The sequence below is a fragment of the Dermacentor variabilis genome, chromosome 9, assembly GCF_050947875.1.
Source record: "Dermacentor variabilis isolate Ectoservices chromosome 9, ASM5094787v1, whole genome shotgun sequence".
Taxonomy (NCBI): Eukaryota; Metazoa; Arthropoda; class Arachnida; order Ixodida; family Ixodidae; genus Dermacentor; species Dermacentor variabilis.
The window spans coordinates 48060009-48079691 of NC_134576.1; the positions used below are offsets into that span (position 1 = coordinate 48060009).

Below are 19683 nucleotides of genomic sequence, written 5' to 3' on the forward strand. Positions count from 1 at the left end.
CCATTCATCAATTTTCCACGTTGTTTGTTCTTGATTGCGGCACACAGACGATCCGGCGTTTCACCATATCGGAAACGATTGATAGTCTCTCTGGCTTTAGAAAATTATATCAGTAATTGCCCCTGACGATCGAAAAAAAAAAAGTAAACAACACCTTTCCGGGAGAAATGACGGCCTTTGCTTTCTTTGGGGGCGGTGAATTTGAATGTTTCCACTGTAAGCTTTGCCGCCGTGTTTCAGGCTCTTAGTAGTGGCACCATGGTTTGTCCCCGATCACAATTGCAGACAAGAAGTCGTCACCCTCATTGCGATACCGGATCAGATGAGTCAAGGCAGCGCAGAACCTTCTTCTGGCGGTGGTGGTTCAAAATCTTGGGCATCCATTGCGCATACAAGAGCCGATGACTGAGATGTTAATGAATTATGGTGTGAACTGAACTACGACTGATGTTCACACGCTCTGCCAGTTCATCTATGTTTATCCTCCGTTCTTGTCTCATCAGCTCATCAACTTTTGCACTTGTGTTGGGGGTAATTGCATGATGGCTTTGGCCCGGTCTTGGATCGTCTTTGCAACTTTCACGTCCTTTTTCAAGCGTTTGCTCGAATGCTTCAGAGTGGCCAATGAAGTGCAATGTTCAACGTACACGGCAGCCTTACGGCGAATAATTTCCTTTTGGAAAACACCTTCAGCTGTCAAAACATTCATGGCACCCCGCTGTTCAACTTCTGAAGTGTCCATTACGTCACGCAACCATGTTCAATCCAGTGTATGAGAGCATTAAAGAACATTTACCCTCACATCTGCGTGTCACTTTTGTAAATGAAAGATGGCTGTGTGCTACGCGCATGCCTCGCAGATAATGAACAGAACCATTATTGTGCGGGGTGGGTAGGCTCACTTTCATTTAACTCGCCCTCGTTCACTAGAAATGCAAAGATACAATGGAATACACAAATGCTTGATAAAGGGCAAAAAAGTGTCACTGGAAAGAAAGTTCACTACACGTATACACAAAACCTCACAACAAGATACTGAAATACACGTATAAGTCTCTAATAAATCCACGTATCTAAGAAAAAGTCACTGTAAATAATGCATCAAAGAAGGCAAATAAACATGTAGCGCAATCACAGAATCCTAGATCCCGCCCCCGTTCCACCTACTCCATCCGATGTATCGCGTGCGACGGAAGTCGGCGCGTTTGCTCCCCGCTTTTCTCCTCTGCACACGAAAAACTGAGGCACCATCGTCAGTTCACCCATTCCACCCTCCACCCCTTTGCTTTCATTCGCACATACAGCATGCGGTGCGCAGTCACGTTATTGCTCTGAGACTTCATAAGAAACGTGAGGGCGACGGCGACAGCAAGAATGCGCCTGGAGTCTTCATATAATTGCAATAACAATAATATAATAATAGTATCCGGCAACCGAAGCGTGCCTTCTTTTCGAAAAAGAAGTAACCAACTGTCACCATGTGACAATTCGCTGCGCCGCAACAGTGTATCTTTTTTTCCCCTTTTGTGGGGCAGGGGCTCCAAAATGAAGAAAAACATAAAGGAAAGTATCTACACAATTCAATACCTACTTTGGGCACCTAATGTGGCTACCGAATGAATATCGAAGAAAACGTGAGATGCTTGGTCCACCAAGAAACATACGCATAGTGCTCGGTATTTTACACTGGCGAGACAAAACTTTCCGGAGAGGTTGTGCTCAAGCGAACACGGTGTAATTCGTCAAGTCTTCACAGTGACGGCGGTGAGCAACCACTGTTTCTTTTTCTCGTGTGCTAGCCAGAAGGCGTCCAAAACTGCCAGGCAAAAATTCACTCGGCCAGAGAAAACCACACGCGCACCGAAGTACGCCGCGCGGGGCAACACAAGAAAAACGCATGCGCTGTGGCTGGCTCTGGCAGCCCGCGGGTAGAGTAGTGAGAATAAAAAAATTTAGGAGGCCCAATGTGTCCGTACGAATAAAAGTCAAAGTAGAAAAATAAATAAGAACGTAGTTACCTTGGCTGGCTTTAGTGTCTTGACATGAGCGCTTTAGCGTAGGTGAAAAAAAAAATTATATTTTTTATGCAACATGACGGCACAAATGAACCACCACAACGCTTCGTCTCATCGTATCTTGCTGCGTGTTTTGTCAAATTGTCTGATAGTGTGTTGATTTGGCTTGTCTTGTTGCATGTTCTGATCTAAGACTTTAGAAAAGTCAATGCACCTTAGGCGTAAAATGTTTATAACAACATTAAGCCCACAAAGTTCTGGAATTGAAAATCTAAAGGACGACTTTGGTAATATCAATGCACCTTTCGCATCAAAAGTTTATAAGAACTTTATACCCATAAAGTGTCAGAATTGAAATCCAAGCGCTCCCGATTCCGCGGCCTCTTCGAGATGCCGCGACGAGCCCGCCTGCCACGCCGTTGGAACTTTGTGCTCGGATGGAGCTCCTTGCGTTACGATATGTGACTCCCGATGCATGGGTGTTGCCGCGAAATCCAGCCTGATTTCACAATGTTCATGCTAAAATGTTTTTTTCGAGCGTGAAAAGGACATTCTAGGCAAAATCGAGCATGATTTCTGGCGTCGGGGGTTGTTTTGGCAGGCGGCGCATGGACAGCACGAAAAAATTTCGGGGGGGGGGGGGCTGAAGCCCCATAAGCCCCCCCCCCCCCCTGGCTACGCCCCTGTCGTCAATGGATCTCAAGACTGGCTACTGGCAAATAGAAGTCAAGAGGGATCCAGAAAAGACTGCTTCGTCATGCTAGAGGGCCTCTATGAATTCAAGGTCATGCCATTTGGACTGTGCTAGGTGTCTGCAACGTTCCAGGGCGTGATGGATACAGTGTTAGCAGGAGTGAAGTTGCAGACCTGTGTTGTTTACTTGGAAGACGTCGTCTTCGCCAGAAATTTCGATGATCACCTCAGGCGGCTTGTGACAGTGCTAGAGGCCATCAAGTCATCTGGGCTCCCTCTGAAGCCGGTAAAGTGTCGCTTTGCTTACAATGAGCTTCTGTTCCTGGGCTCTGTCAGCAGTAAATCTGGAGTCTGCCCCAACCCGCAGAAGACAGCTGCCATCGCAAAGTTCCAACAGCCCATCAACAAAAAGGCAGTGCATAGATTCCTTGGCATGTGTGCCTACTACAGGCGCTTTGTCAATGACTTTTCACGCATCGCTGAGCCGCTGACACATATAACTCAATGTGAGGTCAAGTTCAAGTGGGAAAGGAAATAGGCCGACGCATTTAAAGAACTCAAATGATGCACGCAGTCGCCATCAGCAATTGCACACTTCGATGAGGGCGCCAATACAGAAATTCACACTGACACGAATAGCCTAAGCCTGGGTGCCATCCTAATCCAATGTAAAGATGGACTTGAACGCGTTATAGCTTATGCTTGCCATTTGTTGTCAAAAGCGGAAGGCAATTATTCTACGATCGAAAAGAAATGCCTCGCCATCATTTGGGCAACAGCAAAATTCCGCCATTACCTATATGGCAGGCCATATAGGTAATATAGGTAAGTCGTCAGCGACTATCAACCGTTGTGTTGGCTGGCGAAATTAAAAGGCCCTCCAGGATGCCCGGTGCAGTGGAGCCTCAGAGTGCAAGATTATGACATCGCTTTAATCTACAAGGCTGTGCGAAAACATTCTGATGCTGGCTGCCGTCTCACGGTCCTGTGGACCCGCTGTACCAAGACGACCAAGGTGAGGACGCCTTTTAAGTACAAGTGCAGACAACTTTGCCAAGCTGCAAGTGAGCAAACTCGGAGCTCAGAAGACTTGCCGAGTACTTGCAAGGCAAGACCAACTTTGTCCCGAAGGCATTTGTCTTCGTGTTTCTTAAAAAATGATGTGCTGGTGAAGAACTTTTCACCAGCCTGCACAAAACTACCTTCTCATTGTGCCGGCAGCACTCCGATCAGAAGTCCTGCACGATGATAAGCCAGCCGGGCACCTCTGGTTTTCCAGTACGCTCACAAGAATGCAAGAGAAAAACTATTGGCTGAGCCTGACCACTGACGTCGTCCATTATATCAAGACATGTTGAGACTGCCAGAGACACAAGATACTACCGACAAGGCTGCTGGGATTACTACAGCCGATCAAGTCTCTTTGCCGGCTGTTTCAGCAGATTGGGATGGATTTGCCGGGGCCCTTTCTGACATCAATACCTGGAAACAAACTGGACTGTGAGGTCGTGCGAGACAGCATTTTGCTATCACAGCAGTGCCACTCACGACCTGAAATAGTTCATGTTATGCAACTTAAGCCTTTCCGCCAGCGCTAGCGAACTTTGGGACTTTGCGTAGCTGAACTTCAGACTTTCTTTCTTTTGGACTTTGCTTCTTTGTTGCTTTGTTACCTTTTCTTTATTAAGTGTGCTTTTGTTTTTTGCTTTCCTGTAATGTTTGTAGCATTGTGAGGATACATTTTGAGAGGGGGGCATTGACACGTCAATTTTTCAATCTTTCTCGAGTGACAGCTTTGCACCGAATAACAGATGTTAAATGTTCTTTCTCAGCACAGGATGCATCTGCATATATTATATTGGAAGTTTCTCAAATGTTATCAATGGTTCTATTCATTGTCTGTTGTCGCCGAACCTTGTGTAATCCGACTGTACGCACAATGCGAATTGTATAGTACTTTCCGTAAGACACATGGCAATCAGCGATTATTCTGGAAGCTTCAATGACATGTATAAAAGCCGATGCGCTTGCCCCACAGATCAGATTTTTTTTGCTTATCGCCGACTGTGTTTGCTGCTATCGTTCTTTGAGTGTAGCCTGTTTTTGAGGGCAACCGTTCACCCAATAAAACGCCAGTTTACTCATTCACAGTCTTGCTGCTTTCTTCACTGTCACTACAACGTGAGAATATATTATATTTCATTTCCCACTTCCCATGAAATACATAAGATTCTACTGTAAAGGGCAGTTACGAATATAATAAAATAGATATAACCAAGTAACTTTAGGTACCCTTATATAACTTCTTTTAACGAGGTTGTAGTGTATCGCTTCACTGTGGCAACCAATCACTTCTATCATACCAATGCTGTGCAAGAAGAGGCTCAAGCTGTCTAATTTAAACCTAGCTAAGACTCTGGAAAAAGTTGTGCTGTCTGGTTCCTGTAGCCAACCTTTGTCACATCTTAGCAACTAAACCAGAGATAACTCAATGCAACAAGAAAGTTAAGAAGTGTCTCACTTGCATGTGCTTTGATGTGGAGAAACAATGTTGCCTGGTACTTGGTCGTAAATGGGCACACGTGGCATCTCAGCAGAAGCGGCTCTTTGATGGTGGAGGTGCGTAGATCCCCACGCGACTTGTAACTGTGCCGTGCAGATTGAGGCAATTTCCTATCCTTGTCTTTGTGCAGGGATTCATTGCTGCCACAGGCAGATGTTAATGAGCCAGTGTTTTCATCACTCCCGTCTCCTTTCTGGCTTTGGAATGGTGCAGTTTCCTTCGATGTTGCAGAGTCCACAGCTGTTTTATTTTCACTCAGGTCACGTTGGCCATTACTTTTCTCTAAATTCTTCTCTGGAGTGGCTGTAGCATTTGGACTGGCATCCACATCTTTGCTTGCCATTTCATCTTCACTGGAATCATTCCCACTCTTGTTTCTTTCCTCTGTCTGGCTTGGTGCAGCTTGTGGCAAAGATGCAGCTGGAAAAGGCATTATAATATGCACTACCAGTTACCACCACTAAACATTTAGTCGCACTGATAACATATAAAGAGGCAGGAAAATGTAGAAGACATGAAAACTATATGCAAGAAGACCAGGCATTGGGTTACACAGCATGGTGGAGGACAACCATGCATGCGTATTGGACAGTGATGATAAAACCAAAAACAGTCCTTTCATGCCTGACTGGTTCAGTGAAGAGTACATTCAGTGCAGTTTTTTTTTTTATCTTTCATCCTTGCCAGTGAGCTGAATACGACACAACTCCCACTTACATTAAATTTTTTCATATACAGTTCATGCTATAAACTTGTTCATGTAAGTTTTATTTGTATTCAACAAATTCAACCAAGCACAACGACCCAAAGCATTTGAGCATCTTTTCTGCATTTGGTTCTATTTTCATATTCCCTGACCAAGTTGAGTAGCAATGCCAAGAGAAATAGAATGCCAAAAACACATTTGCATTCCCTCAATTAAGAATAGAGGAAGAATGTTTTTAAGCAATTCAGCCCGAACACGCATGGCGAAAGTGAGGACGCCTAGCATGCGGATTAATAAAGTCTTATTACATCAGAAAGAAACAGTACATTTGTATCAGCGATACATCGATGACCCTGGGCAGCAATGGACATGAGTTATTCACATGTTTTTTATACACTCAACTTCCGTTTATTCGACCCTCACGGGACCAACAAAAATGATCGAATTATCCAGTGGGTGGAATCGGGATGGAAAAAAAAGAATGCCAGAACACACTGCTGATTTGTAACCCTCCCCCCGAATCAAACACGCGGCCACTTTATAAGCTAACGTAGAAATGTCATTAAAACTCCAAAAACAAAGTATAAATTGAACGAGCTACTAACTTTTTAGCGAGAAACATTGTTGCACAATGGCGGCCGATTTCTTAAAGTCAACTTCGCCACATAGTTGTTACAGTCCACTTTGCCGAAATACATACGTGGTAAGCTGCAAAGCATGCAAGCATCGCGAATGCAGTTGTTTCGTGTCTGATTGCACCACGCAGGCAATTTTCATTTAAAAAATAGGCGCACGTTAGAATAACATAAATACTATAATGAAATATTGTGAGCTATGGTTACTGCTTGAAAAGCTGCCTTCAGCGGGCCGAAAATAGGCGTTTTTTACGAGAGATGACGTATACTAAAGGCATTCACTGTTCCCTAAGCTCTGCCGAGACAGACGCTGCCCCTAGAGGGGTTGCTATCGGTCATCATAGGGATCAGGAGCGTGCATTTTGACTGGTCAAGTTTGATTTATCCAGAAAAGGGCACTTTTAGCATCAAAATATTGAAAGTTTGGGTCCATAGAATGCATGAGCACCGGCCTGTACCATCGGCTGGGATCAAATTAACTGAAAAATCAAATTACCCGTAGTTGAATTAATGGAAGTGCACTTGTCACGATCCACCCCAGGGCGTGAACAAGGGAGGGCTTGTGGCACCCTCCGATAGACTGACGCTCCACACCGTGGTGGTCCTGAACGATGACTGACTGGCGAGCAGCCGTGCTCGTCGGTTTATTGTGGTGCGGTGACCAATGTTGCTTGCCGAGCTTTAGCAGGCCACCGAGCCTGGCGGCGAACGAACATTATGCCTGGGGGGCATCACATGCTTGCTACACCCCCTTACCCCCACTTTGTTAAAGAAAAGCAAACATCGATGTTTTAAATACGAGGCTCTGCCTCCACCCTAGCTGGGTCGACGGTGCCCGCTAACCAGGCGAGTAACGGTCCGGTGGCCTCCGCCGTCGAGTACTCCGCCTGGGCACTGGTGTTGATGGGTCGGGTGTGGCAACGCAGGGTGCTGCCTGAGCCAGCCTTGCTCCATCTGGAGGGTTCGTAGTAGTCGGCCTTGCGAGTGGTGCCGGGCTCGACACCGGTCCAACGGGTGCCGCACCACTGGCTACGGTTGCCACCTCCGGGTAGGTGGTGCTCCGCTGGAAGTGACTGGTGCTGCCGCTAGTCCTCCTGCGGGCTGGAACTCGGGAGTGGCAGTCGAGGGTGCTGGCCAGGTTCCGAGGCGAGGCCTGACATGGTCGGCGTGTCCGTGCCACATGGCCCCATCTGGCATGTGGACGAGCAGTGATGAGGCGCTGGCAGGAGACACCACCTGTCTGGCAGACCAGGGTGGGCCAGGACGGAAGTTCCTGGCGAAAACTGGAGCTCCCGACTCCGGCAAAGGCCCGGGACGGCACCCTTGGTCAGCAGCCAGCTTCTGCTTCAGCTGCTTCAAGAGCACTGTGGATCGGAGGTCCGGATGCAAGACGTCCAAGGGTGTCTTGACCATCCGACCCAGCAAGAGCGCACAGGGGGCACGGCCAGTGACATCGTGAGGCGTGGTGCGGTATTGAAACTGTAACTGGGCAATCTGCGTCTGGAAAACCCCAGTCTGGCTCTTCTTGAACTTGTCATTGATGGTTTGCACCACCCGCTCGGCTGCACCATTTGAAGCAGGGTGGTACGGCGGAACCATCATCCAGCGGATTCCGTTTTTCGTCAGCCAGGCCAGGTACTCTGCACTGGCGAAAGCAGGACCATTGTCGGACACGATGACATCCGGCAACGCCTGGGCGGTAAAGACCTGTCGTAGCGCTGAAATGGTCGCGCCTGCTGATGGAGTGGTGACAGGTAGAACCTCCACCCATTTCGAAAAGCCGTCCACCACCACCAGCAAGTAATGGCCCTTGAGGAGCCCCCAAAATCCACATGTACTTGGGACCAGGGACTGTGGGAACGGCCAGGGGGTGCTTTCCACATGACGCGAGGCTCGCTGATGCTCCTGGCAGGTTTGGCAGCTCTGCACCACATGCAGGCTGGCTTCCGGGTACTCTGGCAGACGACCGCCCAGTGCATGAATCCAGTTTCAGCCCAGCAGCGTCTGCGACGACCCCTTTGTTAAGTAAAGGGGAAGGGTTGCCTCCCTGTCGCCAAAGCGAACGCTGGCCTGAGCCTGACTTTGGGCCTGGGAGAGTTGCCCGGAGGAGCTGCGCATCATCACGCCCGAAGCCTCGACGGACACGCCGGGGAAAGCACGCTTGAAGAGTTTCCCAGCCATTACTGACACGCTGGCTCCTGTGTCCAGCTCCATGGAAATGGGGTGCCCGCAGATTTCGACGGTCAGCATGTACGGCGGCACAGACGACGGTACAAAGCCTGTGTGCCACATGTGCCACATGTCGTGGCCCATGTGTACCACATGGGCCACGACGTGGAGCCTGGCCGTGGAAGAACTTGAGCCTGCTGCCGCACGCCGCATACCCTTGCGACGGCTACCCTGGCCGCGGGCTTGTGTGGTACCTGGGCCTGAATGAGGCTGTTGCTGCTGTTTGCTGTTCGTCCTCTCCCTTCGGCATACACGTGCCAGGTGCCCAGTTTTCCCGCACGTAAAGCATTGTGCTCGAGAGAACTGGCACTGTGAGGGGGAGTGGGCACCACCACAGCGACCGCAGGTACTGCCCTTTGTCGCGAACTCGTTGACCGCCACTTCCATTGCCAGTGCTGACTTCACGGCGTCGTCCAGCGAGGGGTCGGGAAGCTCCAGGAGTCGGGTCTGCATGGCGGGTTTGTTGATGCCACAGACGAAACGGTCCCGGAGCAGCGAGTCCAGTTGGTCCCCGAAGGCGCAGGCACTCGCTAACCCTCGTAGCGCAGCAACGAATTGCCCCAGTATCTCTACCTCCCGGCGGCTCCAGTTGTTGAAGCGGAAACGCTCCATTAGAGTGGACGGTGCTGGGTTAAAATGCGAGCGCAGTATGGCAAGCAGCTCACCCAGCATCTTAACGTGCGGCGTGGCTGGCTTGAGAAGGTCGAGCAAGAGGCTGAAGACGCGGGTCCCGCAGCTGGCCAGGAAAATGTCCCGCTGTTTGGCCTCGGGTGTGTCGTTTGCCCGGAAGAACACGTGGACTTGCTCCTCGTAAATTTGTCAGGCGGACCCATCTCCCTCGAACGGCTCGCGCCTTACGTACAGCGGCATGGCGGCAACAACGGGGGGCGGTGTTTCGCCGCTCGCGGCGGCGTGGGACGATCCGTGGGTACTCGTCCCCATCGTCGTCGCCAGTGTCACGATCCACCCCGGGTCGTGAACAAGGGAGGGCTTGTGGCACCCTCCGATAGACGGACGCTCCACAGCGGGGTGGCGCTGAACGATGACTGACCGGCGAGCAGCCGTGCTCGTCGGTGTTTATTGTGGTGCGGTGACCAATATCGCCTGCCGAGCTTTAGCAGGCCACCGAGCCTGGCAGCGAACGAACATTATGCCTGGGGGGCGTCACATGCTTGCTACAGCAGCATGTGATGAATGGCCAGTCCAAATTTGAAAGCTGAACAAATAGCAAATATAGTCACTAGAGTTGAGGAAGAACGTGGCAAGTGGCCAAGTAAGGAGTGGGAATATGGTGAGCTTCTAAGAATAATAACGACAGAAATACTTAAAGAGAAACAACATGTTCGTTGGAAAGGAAAAAAGAAACCGAAAAGCTGGTGGAACAAGGAGATACGAGAAGCGATCGCCAAACGACAGAAAGCATCTCGAGAGCACAGGCAGGCAAAGAAGGCGCAGTTGCCACAGGATGAAGTAACCAGTAAATGGGAAATATACCGGGAGAAAAAGTCTATGGTTCAAATACTGGTGCAAGCAAAATTAAAAGGTGAAAGTGAACGTTGGTTGTCAGAAATACGAGAGAAAAAGAAGGCCGCACCTAGAATATTTTGGAATCACATAAGATTATTAGGCAGGAAGTCAACAACAATACAACAACATATCCTAGATGAAGATGAAAACAGACTGGAAGGAGACGCGGCAATAAATTACATCCAAAAAGTAACAGCCGAATCTTTCCAAGGCAAGGACGACGTTGTACTTGAAGAAAAAAAGAGCATGAAAGAGACCCAAGTGGAAAAGGAGCTGGTGCTGACAAATTTAGACTGGAAGAAAGCGGAAGAGAAAATTCTTAAGCGCACAGCCACAGGGCTAGACAAGGTTCTCGTTAGGCTGATAAATGAACTGGGACCAAAAAGTAAGGAAGCTCTGGTGAAAGCAGTGGAAAAAACTTTAAAAGATAGACGAATACCAGACAGTTGGCGACAAAGTAGAATGAATGCAATTTATAAAGGAAAGGGGGAGAAAGACAGAATTCACTCGTATAGACCGTTGACCATTACATCGGTAATATACAGTCTAGCAATGCAGGCAATCAAATTAAAGCTTCAAGCATGGGCAGAGAATAATGGCATTTTGGGAGAGCTTCAGAATGGCTTTAGAATAGGTAGGCGTTTGGATGACAACTTGCTTGTTCTTACTCAGTGTATTGAAATATCAAAAGCAGAAAGCAGACCATTGTATGTGGCCTTTTTGGACATTACAGGAGCCTACGACAACGTAGACCGCAACATTTTGTGGGATATTCTGGAAGGCTTAGGTAACGATTGTCTACAGCTTTTGAGAGAGATTTACCTAGAAAATACCGTTTGCATTGAATGGGAAGGGATGAGGAGCGCGGAGAAAGTTCATATCAACAAGGGACTGAGGCAGGGGTGCCCTTTATCCCCGCTGCTGTTTATGATGTACATGGTGAAGATGGAGAGGGCGCTAGAAGGAAGTAATATCGGGTTTAATCTCTCATACAAACAGGCAGGTACAGTAATAGAGCAGCAACTCCCAGGTTTATTTTATGCGGATGGCATTGTGTTGCTCGCTAACAAGCAAAGTGATTTGCAACGTCTGGCAAATATCTGTGGGCAGGGAGGCAACAATTTAGGTTTGAAATTTAGTGTTAGAAAATCAGGTGTTATGGTATTCAATGAAAACAGTGAACAGACAGTGGAGATACAGGGCCAAGAAATACCTCGAGTAACAGAATATAAATACCTTGGTATATGGATAAACGAAGGCAATGGATATATGGAAACACAGGAAAAAACCATAACAGTCAAGGGGAAGAGAAATGCAGCCATACTGAAGCACAGAGCGCTATGGGGATACAATAGGTACGAGGTCCTCCGAGGTATGTGGAAAGGGGTAATGGTTCTAGGACTTACTTTTGGAAATGCGGTTGTTTGCTTTAAATCAGGGGTACAATCAGGACTCGACGGGAACCAAAGGTCAGTGGGTCGCCTCGCATTGGGCGCTCACGGGAAGACTACAAATGAAGCTGTGCAGGGGGATATGGGCTGGACTAGTTTTGAAGTGAGGGAAGCTCGCAGTAAAATTGAGTATGAAGAACGGCTGAGGAATATGGAAGAAAGTAAATGGGCTGGGAGAGTGTTCAGGTATCTGTACAGGCAAAACATTGATTCACATTGGAGGAAAAGAACTAGGAAGCTTACCAGCAAGTATGCGGCCTGTGGGGTGGGCAACACAGCAACAAAGAAGGTCAAGCGGAAAGTCAGAGAGGCTGAATTAATCTCATGGGTGGCGGCAATGGAAAACAAACTTGCCATGAGTTACTACTTAAGAGGAAAAAACGAAATCAGGAAAGAAACCATTTATGATAACTCAAAGAGAAGCTCATTACTTTTCGAAGCAAGATCGGGATGCCTTAGAAACGCACCTATAAAGCGAGATATAAGGAAGAAGAAGCATGTGCTTGCTGCGGTAAAGCTAGGGAAATGACGGAGCATATTTTATTAGAATGTGAAGACCCAGCGGTCGATTTAGGCACCACTGGCTTCCTTGAAGCCCATGGGTTCAGCGGGAGCAGTGGTAAAGCAAACAGGTCCACAATAGACATTAGTAAGAGGCGATTGGAGGATTGGTGGAAGAAAAGTAGGGAAACGACAAAAGACGGAGACGCACAAAGGCACAGTTCGCAATAGGGGATCAGAAAATTTAGATGTGGTAGTTCATAGTGTTTTTTTTTCTCTTTTTTCATTGGTTAACCTAGGTAGGATATTAGGCAGCATAATAGCAAGAGCTTGGTGGCGCAACCCACCGCCCCGTTCCAAAGGGGACGCTCATCACCACCCACCCACCTATCCACCCACCCACCCACCCACCCACCCACCCACCCACTCGTCCGTCCGTCCGTCCGTCCGTCCGTCCGTCCGTCCGTCCGTCCGTCCGTCCGTCCGTCCGTCCGTCCGCCCGCCCGCCCGCCCGCCCGCCCGTTCGTTCGTTCATTCGTTCGTTCGTCCGTCCGTCCGTCACTTTAATGAGTATGCTTTTTTTGACGATCCATAAGCTTTTTTTCTTTTGTTATCCTGACACGGGGGCGCTAGTGTGAAAGTGTGAGCATTAGAATGAAACTAAGTCGGAGATACAAAACCAAGATAGGAATGTGACAACCATGCTAAGACTGCATTTGCTATTATCCATGTAACTTTTTTCGTCTGCATAATTGAAAACAAACCACTCCATTCATTTTATAATGCCCGAGAAAAAAATCCCGATGCTGGGAGCGCATCCGCTCTGAAAAAACCCGACACTGAAAGGGTTATATGCCACGGGAGTGAGACACCAAAAAAGTTACTCACCCCGCTTGTGCTTCTTCAAGTGAAGCACCATTCCTGCTTTCCGTTTTGTGACAAAGTGACACAGGGTGCAGCTGAACCTTGTGACCTTTCTGCCGCGTTTCGTGCCACACTTAGCGGGTGGAGGTCGCATGGCAGTGGGCTTGATGGGACTGTCCTCCTCTGTGCTTGTATCAAGATCGCTTCCCTCTTTCAATGGATAAGAAAAGAAATTACAAATGATTTGCAACCGTAGCTTGTTGCGCTATCACAAGCTTTGTCCACAATGCCACAATGCCCAAAGTAAAATTTTCATAAACTCATTTTTTATAAATCCAAATTTTAATTGAAGCATAGGACACTAAAGCCCTTCACCAGGCCCAATTGCAAATTTTGTTTATACAGCACAATGCGTTGGCGGACTAGTTGGTGCGAATCCATGAATACTTTGTTTAGCACAAAACGACACACACAAGAAAGACGACCAGGACAAGGCGCTACTCTCAGCTGACATCATTTTATTGCGTCACTCCTTTATAGACAGCTCAAACCAGAGGAACATGCGCAGTGAGCACCATGCGGTGGAGCTACCAACAACATCCGATCCCAAGAGCGCACTCATGCGACAGAATCCAAAAAACCAAATTCAGCGCTGTATAAGGTTAAGGAAGGCACACTAAGGCACTGTGACCCCAATGACTGAATGAAAAATGCTTCCGATAACTCTCGGGCGGTGCTGTCACGGCTCTTATTCAAAATCGTGGTATCACGAAACATGGGTTTGCACTTGCATGTTTTACAATGCTGAGCCAAATGGGAACCTGTGCCTGTTGGTATGGATCGCTCATGTTCTCTAAGGCGCTCGTTAACACAGTGGCCTGACTGCCCTACATACACTTTGCCACATGACAAGGGAATCATAAACCACACCGACGCTGCAATTTATAAACTTCACGTGGTTCTTTTCACAATCAGGTTTTTTACTTGTTTTAGAAATACGGCTGCACAACATTGACAGTTTCTGAGGAGCGGAAAACACTACCGGAATTTGGTATCGAGTGGCGATATTCTTTAGATTGTGAGCTACTCTGTGGCAATACAGCACAACTTCAGGCCTCTTCTTTTGTGTGATGCAGTTACACTAGAAGCCAAAGGCGTCTTGCCACAAGATTTCAAATCGGTTCATTATTACGGCAGATAGCAAAAATCAAAATACCATGTTGCTTTGCTGCTAGAAGGCAAACTTCAGAGCCTCCACAAACAATTTCTCCTTCTGCCTCAACAAACGTCCACAAGTGACTTCTCTTCCCTGCCTGCTTCCATACTGAAGCTGAAGGACACCTACGTCGCAAGACCTGCTTCCTTTTATTCTTATTCTTTTTCAATTTTAGCTGCACAGTGCACTAACAGTTGCAGTATTGCGTGCTCAGCATTCTATTTACTCAGGTCACATGCTATAATTGGCAGTGTCACAGGAAGAGCCTCTTACGTCGAGGCCTTTGCATGTGTGATCTCGACTATCTGGCTGGAAGTGCGGCACCCCTGTGTCACTACATTCCTTCAATGCTAATCACAGCAACATTGGCATTCATTGTGAGATGGGTTCAGCCAGATTTCTTCCCCCACAAAAATATTTTCCTGCAGAATTCATCTTACGATGGATGTCGATGTTAATATGATTAGTACTGAGGCAATGTAGCTACACACCATACTTCCAAAAGAAGAGATGCATCATGTATCAGGTGTGTGTGCAGCCCGATTCTTCTCTTGTGCTTTCCTCTGGACATGCTGCACCATCTAGCAGCTGCACCATGCAGCTCACACCTGATGTGTGCAGGTATACATATCCAGACAAGATTTTCCGATTATTTATGATGTGGGCTCGATTCTGCACAAGCCTGGATACATGTTGAATGATATTTATGTAACTCAAGAGTGTGTGCACATACCCATGGCACTTCCCTGGCGATCCAAGTTGATGTCAAAGAGGTTCATGACACATGCCCACATACCCACGTTTGCATGAAAGAGCTTAACTGAAGGGCGGCACATATTCAGTGACCAAATTCGTCATCAAAGAGGTCCACTGAAGAGTAACATAAACCCAGTGCCCCATATGCACTGAACCAAGCTGACACCACGATTGGTTTTGAACCCTTTTCCCTGAGCACAACTCGCCTGATACTTTGCTCATTGGACGATAGAGTAACTAGTGACACAAGTTAGAGGGAAACTGGTTAGAGACATGGATAGGCAGACAGACCAACAGCCACGTAGACCCCTAAAGTCTGTATTGCAGCTTAACGATGCTAATCACATCAACAGCTGTATGCAAACGCTTTAAATGTGCTTGAAGGACCTTTGTAACAGCCTAACAGTCAGTGCCTAGGAAAAGAAATGACATATTTCCAGAAAATAGCATATAGCATATAAAATTATTCAAATGTATTAGAAAAGCCAATAAATAAAGGAATGCTAATGTCAGTTATAGAGAAACAAAAGTAGTCACATTACTACTTTATACCATGACCAAACAAGCAATACAGTGAAATCTTGATCTGATAAACTTCAGGCAACCAGAGAAAATTGTTTGTTATTCTGAAAGGTTGCTATAGTGAAAGCCCTAAAATTACCCATTCTGCCTTTCAATCCATCAGTTTATCAGTTATCGCCATATGAGCTATCCATAAAAGCATCGCTGCTGGCTCTTGGCCCACACTGTTTCCCTTTTCATAGATTTCGCCACCGCCGTGCACGACCAAAGCACCCTATAGTAAGAGTGGCATGTGCAAAAGAGACACTGATGCCAAGAAAAACTACTGACAACAACGAAGCTCCCTGTCACTTCCAAATCACAATGTTTCCTTTTGTCTGTTTGTTTTTCACATTCCTTGCTGTATACACAACTGTCTCGCAAGAGGCGAACACCTGAACTATTCCAATGCGCAAGCACCTGTAAACGACACCATCCAGAAGGGCCGACCCACTGCGTGGCATCCCCGCAAGCGTATAGTTACATTTCCCCGCGCGCGTAGCTGGTATGGCCATGCGAAAGAAAGAAGAGGCGAGCACAGAAAGAAGGGCAAAAGAAGGAAGAGACATGCCTCCATTGTTGGTGACTCTTGTCTGGCCGGAGCCCGCACTCACAAAACCTGATGCGAAGTCACCTCCGCAATAAAAAAAAAATGAAGTCCCCTCCCGCATTTTTCTCCTCTGGCACTATCTCGGGTTTTCCAAACTCATGCGCAGCAGCATCTCCTTTCTGCACCTTGTCATCTGCTAGCCTAGGAAATCTAAGAACCCCCCGATTGCGAAATATTAATTCGTAGTATTGAGGCATTGTTTACATGACACAGAAACTGTATAATGATCGTTATTTTGAAAAGTACGGTATTCCGAAGTTTGTAGCACTGAAATAGTTTTACGCTGAAACCATAAGCCGTCAGCAGGGCATTCCTGAAAAGTTTGTTAATTTAGTGTTCGTGGTAATGAGGTTTTACTGTATAAGTATAAATATATCAAAGACAACACCACAAATTGTATGACTAGCATTAATGAGAATGCATGCACTTGTTCTCACATACAGGCTCACATAAAAAAAAGAAACAAATTATGGTCTACCTTTTTTAACAAGAATGCTGACCAATTTCTCTACGAGTAAAGGCAACAATATTGATGTACCACTGTGTTCAGTACAAACTGCAACATGCACATTGTCACTGTAGCACTTCCTCATCAAGCTGGTGGAGCTAACGAGCAATGCTCAAGTTAAAAGTGGAGAGGGTTTCGGCAATGTACATGCTCTCTTGCTTTTCATTGTGCGTTTTTTTTTTCTTGTCCCTAAGTTATACGAGAGCCATTCGCACAGCACATATACGTTATTCGACTTCCATTACAGGCAAGTGAGTGGGGCTGATGGTTTATCCAACTGGCTTTGCTGCTTTTGCATGCACTGAACATCTCTGAAGACTTTCCAACGCTCCACGCGAGCCGCGTACACGCATCGATATCACAGCAGCATGATTGTGGTGGTGCTTTTCCACTCTACTGTCCCACGTATTCCGTGCCCTTTCTCAACTGTTGGCATATCACCGAGATTAGGTGCTCGCTTATAAAGCTGTAGGTGCAGGGCTAGAGATTTTTTTTTTTTTTTGCAGCCCTCTTATCAAGGTCACACAGACAGACCAGAGTGGGGTAGAGCAGCCAAACAGGTGCTGTTGCATTCCCTGCTATGCGAATGATGCAGTAATTGACAATTAGCAAGATATACAGTAGAAACTTGTACATACCTTTTCGTAAACAATACACAAGAAGAACTTACTAACCGGGAAACTGTATGATACGAAGTCACCAAAAGGTATGGCAGACTCAAATGTAGTTGAAAGCTATGTAATGCAAAGTACTGCATGAATCATTGCAGCATGAGACACCAACGCAGGCAGATCTGGCAGGATCCAAGTTGCCCAAAACATGCATTATTTTTTCGACAAGCTCTCATTCGCACTCCTTGAATACGACCTGAATCAGCTGCTTCTTTGCGTGGAGCTTTTTGGCAGGAAGTTCTGATGAGCTCACTTGCCGAGAATTGTTGAAGCATGAGACATGGACATGCATCGGCATAGACATCGACATGAGTTGTCAACATAGAGGCCGCACAGAAATGTGTTTTATGGAAGGATGCTATAGTTGCCAGGTCATAACAGCAGATGGATATCAAACAAAAACAAACATGATAAGAGCAAGGACAACCAGATGCATTGTAACTATTCAGCACACTTGCACAACACGCATCTGCAAAAGCAGGTCAGCTTTTTGCTTTGCCTCATTTGAAATCATACAAAAAGCATGCTGACCTAGCCATGACTAAGACTAGTGATCCATGCTAGCTCCTGCAATTATATGCACGAACGGTTTGCAGATTCTGTACAATATGTTAGCTTGCATGACCATGGGGGCAAATGCACAATCTACAAAACTTATCTGCCAAAACCATGATTTGATTGTGAGGCATGCTGTAGTGGGGGACTCTGGAATTATTTGCACCACCAGGGGTTCCTTAACGTGCACCTATATCTCAGCACATGGGTGTTTTCGAACTTCACCCACGCAGAAATGTGGCTGCCGGGGCACAATCTGCAATGCAGCGCTTCCCGGGCATAGCAGTCGTACGATATTCCCTAGTCGCAAAAACAATATGTCACTGGAAAGCACTGATGGAAAACCATTTCCATCACTAAGGTGCTAGCAGCCTTAAACTACTCTTTTCCTAAGCACTTCAGTGGGCTAACACATGCTCAGTTAGCACTCATATCGAATTATAATCGGTATAGTGATGGCAGACAGGCACAGTATCATAAACTGATACAGCATGTAAAAACTTTGTACTATGAACATCATGAAAACTAGGTGACTAATAGCTGCATGTAGTGAGAGTTTGCCTATAGAATTTACCTAAACTACGCCCTTCTGTCTTCAAACTATCATGCAGATCATTGTTATTCACTTTCTACAAATTAATATGTCTTTCCTGATTTTCTCAACTGCAATGATTTGTATCATTAAGCTCTAATAAGTACCATTCAACAGTTTTCAAGACCTCAGAAAAATAATTAGAAAGAATGGCACTGAACATGAGAAATTATTTGTCCATCATGAATGCTGCTGTGCAAACTTCACTTAGATCTTGTGATTGACATATGACATAGTGCTACAATAAATATTGGCTAAATATTAAATGCAAGAATAATTGTCTGCGATAATAAAACAACTTGCTGTTCTGAAGTGAAGGTGCCACAATGCAAGTAAAGAATGTGATGAAACCTTTAAGTGAATTAAAAATGCTTATTAAGTTTAAATTAAATTATGGGGTTCAACATCCTGAAATTACCAAAGTAGTTTATGAAGAAAGCTGTAGTGAAAGGCTTTGGATTGATTTTGACCACCTGGAGCTTTTCAATGTGCATCTAAACTGTACAAGCAATCTTGCATTTTGACCCCAATGAACAAGAAGTGCTTTCTTAACAATGCCATGGAAAACATTATGAAAACAAGGCTCATACGGTTGCTGAATGATCTCACTAGCACCACATGTCACTCTAGAAATTTCAATATGAGACTCAGCAGTACAAATCACAAATGACAAATTATGCTGGCACAGAAGCCATGAGGTAGTGTTCAAAAATACTTACCGTTCCTGAACCATTCAGTGTTAGCAGCTACTGTGTCCTGAGAACTAGCCGTCTCAGAATAGTCAGTCTCAGACAGCTCAGACTTAATGAGGCGAGCTTGGTATGCAAGCTGAGTCTCAGGTCCTGGCTCCACTTTTACTGCAAAAAATTTTTAGAAGTACGCTAGTTTACCTACAGCAGTCACAATACTGAGATCCTACAGACCCTGAACCTTTACGTCAGCTAATGAGGTGGTTGAAACAGTGCATAAACTAAAACTGAACAGAAAATTTTTTTGACAATTAGACCAATTAAAAACTGATATTTTAGTC

General features: G+C 46.4%; 1 protein-coding gene across 1 annotated transcript in view; it reads right to left on the bottom strand.

Annotated features, from left to right (window-relative positions):
* Nucleotides 1-19683, bottom strand: part of LOC142592662 (uncharacterized) — a 46355-nt gene that overhangs the window by 9114 nt on the left and 17558 nt on the right. The window contains exons 2-4 of the mRNA XM_075704229.1: nucleotides 19373-19510; nucleotides 13209-13394; nucleotides 5230-5691 (exon numbers count right to left, since the gene is read on the bottom strand). Coding sequence (XP_075560344.1) covers nucleotides 5230-5691; nucleotides 13209-13394; nucleotides 19373-19510 — 786 coding nt within the window. The remainder of the gene's footprint in view (nucleotides 1-5229; nucleotides 5692-13208; nucleotides 13395-19372; nucleotides 19511-19683) is intronic.